The following is a 5,262-nucleotide window of genomic DNA, read 5'->3' as shown; positions in this document are numbered from 1 at the left end:
TAACATATACTTAAAAATCTCTAATTTTTTTTTACTCTTGCTTAAAAGTAATATATTAATTTAGGCCGGTCTTGCTCAAAGGATTAGCTCAGCTATTATTGGCGCACAAGTATTGCGTAGCTGACCAACACCACAGTAGTTAAAATAATTAGCTTGTTATTAGGAGTTAGTTTTGTTAGATATTATCCTCTAATTTATTCTGGTAGATATTTTTGTTCAGTTTCCTATTCTTTAGCATGATTCACGTAACAAACCTGCAGTGAATATTTAGCTATATATATGTACATGTACAGACTGAAAATAATAACAAAACACACGTTTCTCAGTTTTCATATGGTATCAGAGCAGCAGTGAAACAATCTCCTTATCTGCTCGTTCATCAATTTTTTTTTTTTGGTATGTCTTCTGAGAACGTTTCCGCTGATCCGATGTCGGTCACTCCGCCGACTTCTGCTATTTCTCTTCCTTATGCTATACATCATTTTGATAGTCCTTCTACCATCCTCGTTACGCCTCTTCTAACGGGTGATAATTATGGTACATGGAATCGAGCCATCACCATGGCTCTCCGGGCTAAAAAACAAGGTCGGGTTTGTGAATGGATCTCTTCCAAAACCCGCCACTGAGCCTGAGATTGAACGCTGGGAACGCTGCAATGATTTAGTGAGCAGCTGGATTCTAAATTCTGTCTCAGATACGTCCCAGCATTCTCTATGCTGAATCTGCAGCTCAAATATGGTCCGATCTCTACGACCGATTTTCTCAATCCAATGATCCCAAAATATACCAGCTGAAACAGTCAATTTCAAAACTCAAACAAGAGGGACTCTCCGTTTCTCTTTACTTCACTCAACTCAAATCCTTATGGGATGAGCTCACATCCATTACTCCATTCCCACCGTGCATCTGCGGCAACGCAAAAATCATCGCCGATCAACAAAATCAAGATCGTGCCATGGAGTTTCTACAAGGGCTTCATGATAGTTTTTCGGCCATTCGTAGCCAAGTCCTTCTCACACTAGTACAAAAAACAGCATTGGGTGCGACTTTTTTCGCACCCAAAGGTCGAAAGTCGCACCCATTGATACCTTTAGGTGGGACTTTAGGTGCGACAAAGTCGCACCCGAAAGTTCGCACCTAAAGGTCATGGGTGCGACTAGTCGCACCCGAAGGTCATGATTTTTAGGTGCGACTTTTAGGTGCGGATATTCGCACCCATATTCGCACCCATAAGTCAGAAAAAATGTGCGAAAAAGTCCGCGCGAAAGCCATTGGGTGCGACTAGTCGCACCCATAAATTTGGCGGGTAGGCCAACGGGTTCTATTCAGCGAATTTATAATTTGATTCGCCAAGAAGAGAAGCAACAAGAGTTCAACATTAAGTCCACACCAACTATCGACTCGGCTGCGTTCCACACATCGTCCAAACAGCCATGGTCGTCCTCGTCGTCATCCTCTCGCTTCACCGGCAAACGTCCTCGACCGTACTGTGATCACTGTAACAAGCACGGTCACACACGTGCCAAGTGTTATCAAATTCACGGGTTTCCCAATAAACAAGTCACAAAGTCTGAATCATCATCGGCGTTTGTCGCAAGCCAGTTATCCTCTGAGCAATATTCCAAGCTTCTTGCACTCCTCAGCAAAGAAGAATAAGATGAACCATCTGTACACTTAGCAGGTAATGCCTTTACTCGTATATCATCTACTTGGATCATCGATTCCGGTGCTTCAAATCATATATGTTCATCACTTTCCTTTTTCTCAAAATGTTCACCGGTAAATAAACATATTTTTGTCCAATTACCTGATGGAACAAAAGCTCTTATTACACATATTGGCACTGTCCATTGTTCAAAATCATTGATTCTCACTGATGTGTTTTACATCCCATCATTTAAATTTAATCTGTTATCAGTCTCGCAATTAACAAAGTCAACTAATTGTGATGTAATTTTCTCTTCTTCTAAATGTCTTTTTCAGGACCGAACATCGAAGACGACGATTGGTCGGGGTAGAGAACGACATGGACTTTTCTTTCTGCAAGATGAAGTTATCACAAATTCTATTGTTTCTCATTCTGTTGGTTCTAATTCTGCATTTTCTAATTCTGCACTTTCATTCAAAGGTTGTAATAAATATGACTTATGGCACTCCCGCCTTGGTCATCCATCCAAACCACGTTTGGATTTTATTCTGAAGGATTTTCCTCATATTTATGCAAATAAAAACTTCTCTTGCGATATTTGTCCACGTGCAAAACAATCTCGACTTCCTTTTCCTCGTAGTACCTCTCAAGCTTCTCATTGCTTTTCTCTAATACATGTTGACATATGGGGACCATTTTCGGTTCCGTCTAATAATGGTTCGCGATTTTTCCTAACCATTGTTGATGATCATTCTCGATCCACTTGGATTTATTTAATGAAAAATAAATCTGACACTTTTCACATGTTAACTCAATTTTTTTAATCAAATACATCGTCAATTTAACACCAAAATTGCACACATCAATTCAGGCAGTGGTGGTATTTTCCTTCCACAATTACAAATTGTTCGTTCTGATAATGGAACCGAATTCCTTTCCAAGCAACTTCAAACTTGGTTCCATGAAAATGGAATTATACATCAACGAAGTTGTGTTGCGACTCCCCAACAAAACGGGATCGTTGAGCGAAAACATCGTCATTTACTTGATGTAGCTCGAGCCTTGCGATTTCAGGCAAATTTACCTCTTTCCTTTTGGGGTGAATGCATTCTCACTGCAACATACCTTATAAATAAACTTCCATCACCAATTCTTAATTTCAAATCACCTCATCACATTCTATTTGAAAAAAATCCTTCTTTGTCTAATTTGCGCGTTTTTGGGTGTTTATGTTTCACCAAAAATATGAATATTCATCATAAATTTGATGATCGTGCTAAAGCTGGAATTTTTGTTGGTTATCCCTATGGTCAAAAAGGGTACCGTGTGTATGACCCCACAACTCGGAAAATTTACGTATCACGGGATGTTATTTTCAACGAAAAAATATTCCCGTACCACGATGTAAAACATTCATCTTCACCAATCACAATCACGGCCCTTGATAAGGATTGTTCTGACCCATTGCCATCGACTCGTGAATCTGATACCCATAACGCCTCGGATTCACTTCCTTCAACCACAATGGATGACTCATTCCTTTCTGCCCCTACTCAAGTATCATCTCCTCTTCCCGAGTTAGCACCACGTTCTCGTCGCTCTCCGCCTTATCTAAAGGACTACATTTGTAATAATATTTCTTCATCCACTGCATTTCCATTAGCTACATATTTTTCATTAGCTAAAATAAATCCTATGCATCGTGCCTTTTTGAGCAACATCATTGAAAATGATGAACCAAGTTCATTTCTTCAAGCCATGAAATCTTCTCATTGGCATGATGCCATGGCAAAAGAAATCAACGCTCTGGAATCAAATCATACTTGGTCTTTATGTTCGCTACCCAATGACAAAGTTGCTATCGGGTGTAAATGGGTTTATAAGATCAAGTATTGTCCCGATGGTTCCATTGAACGACATAAAGCACGCTTGGTCGCAAAAGGATACACTCAAGTCGAAGGAATTGATTATCACGACACTTTTGCACCTGTGGCTAAACTTGTCACTGTTCGTCTTCTTCTATCTATTGCATCGATACGAAATTGGTCTCTACATCAACTTGATATAAACAATGCTTTCCTTCAAGGTGACCTTGATGAAGAAGTCTATATGAAACTTCCCCCCGGATTCTCCAAAAAGGGTGACAACCGAGTCTGTAAACTTCATAAGTCTATTTATGGTCTTAAACAGGCATCGCGTCAATGGTTCTCCAAATTCTCATCAACACTCATTCAGCGAGGATTCCATCAATCAATTTCAGATTATAGTCTATTCACATTTATCACCGCCGATGTTTCTCTTTTCATTCTCGTGTATGTTGATGATATTATCATAACTGGTAATAATGAAGATGCTATATCTGATATCAAGGTTTTTCTTTCGCAATCTTTTTCTCTTAAAAATCTTGGCCCGCTTCGTTATTTTCTTGGTATTGAAGTTTCGCGTTCCAAACAAGGAATATTTTTATGTCAACGCAAATATACTCTTGACATTTTACGTGATTCTGGCATGTTAGGCGCTCGACCATCATCGTTTCCTATAGAGCAACACCTTAATTTGTTACCTAGTGATGGTGAGCCGCTTACTGACCCATCAATCTATCGACGTCTCATCGGTCGTCTCTTATACCTTACTGTAACGAGACCGGATATTCAGTATGCTGTCAACACTCTCAGTCAGTTTATGCAAGCTCCAAGTTCCACCCATCTTGACGCTGCGAACCGTGTTCTCCGCTACCTAAAAGGGTCAGTGGGAAAAGGTTTACTACTTTCCGCTTCAAGTTCTGTTTCCTTAAGCGGTTATTCTGACTCCGATTGGGCACGTTGTCCACTTACTAGACGTTCGACAATGGGCTACTTTACAATGCTAGGATCTAGCCCAATTTCGTGGAAAACTAAGAAACAACCGACAGTCTCTCGTTCATCTACAGAGGCAGAATATCGTGCCATCGCGGCTCTTACCGCTGAGTTACAATGGTTGCATTCTCTTCTCAAAGACCTTGGTATTCCACATCCTTGTCCAATCTCTGTTCACTGCGACAATCAGGCAGCGATTCATATCGCCGAAAACCCAGTTTTTCATGAACGAACTAAGCACATCGAAATCGACTGCCATTTCGTTCGCGAAAAAATTGGAACTGGTCTTATTTCTCCATGTTATTTACGTTCTTTTGATCAATTAGCTGACATTTTCACAAAGCCGCTTGGAGTCGACGCTTTTCAACGATTTCTTCCCAAGTTGGGCGTCATTGACATCTCAACTCCCGCTCTAACTTGACGGGGGGTATTGGCGCACAAGTATTGCGGAGCTGACCAACACCACAGTAGTTAAAATAATTAGCTTGTTATTAGGAGTTAGTTCTGTTAGATATTATCCTCTAATTTATTCTGGTAAATATTTTTGTTCAGTTTCCTATTCTTTAGCATGATTCACGTAACAAACCTGCAGTGAATATTTAGCTATATATATGTACATGTACAGACTGAAAATAATAACAAAACACACGTTTCTCACAGTTTTCATAGCTATCTCGAGTACCTCAATTAAATTAACAATATCCGGCGCATGAATCAAGCTATACATATTCCAAAATTCATCCACCAATCAACCAATAC

General features: G+C 39.9%; 1 protein-coding gene across 1 annotated transcript; it reads left to right on the top strand.

The window, feature by feature from the left end:
• Positions 1 to 428: 428 nt before the first annotated feature.
• Positions 429 to 2,018, top strand: LOC149393280 (uncharacterized). Its single transcript, XM_089617965.1, has 3 exons — positions 429 to 590; positions 695 to 983; positions 1,984 to 2,018. Exons 1-3 carry the CDS (start codon positions 429 to 431, stop codon positions 2,016 to 2,018), a joined length of 486 nt encoding a protein of 161 aa, XP_089474091.1.
• The last annotated feature ends 3,244 nt before the right edge of the window (positions 2,019 to 5,262 follow it).

This window comes from Urtica dioica, chromosome 6 (genome assembly GCF_054948205.1).
Source record: "Urtica dioica subsp. dioica isolate 48M chromosome 6, U.dioica_male_clone48M_v1_H2, whole genome shotgun sequence".
Lineage (NCBI taxonomy): Eukaryota > Viridiplantae > Streptophyta > Magnoliopsida > Rosales > Urticaceae > Urtica > Urtica dioica.
Note: the sequence above shows the minus strand (reverse complement) of the source record. Positions and strands in the feature narration are given on the sequence as shown.

Coding starts and splice junctions, on each gene's coding strand:
- LOC149393280 (XM_089617965.1), top strand. CDS start 429: ATGTCGGTCACTCCGCCGACTTCTGCTATTTCTCTTCCTTATGCTATA. Junction 591..694: donor GGGCTAAAAAACAAGGTCGG/GTTTGTGAATGG, acceptor ATTCTGTCTCAG/ATACGTCCCAGCATTCTCTA. Junction 984..1,983: donor TCTACAAGGGCTTCATGATA/GTTTTTCGGCCA, acceptor TGTCTTTTTCAG/GACCGAACATCGAAGACGAC.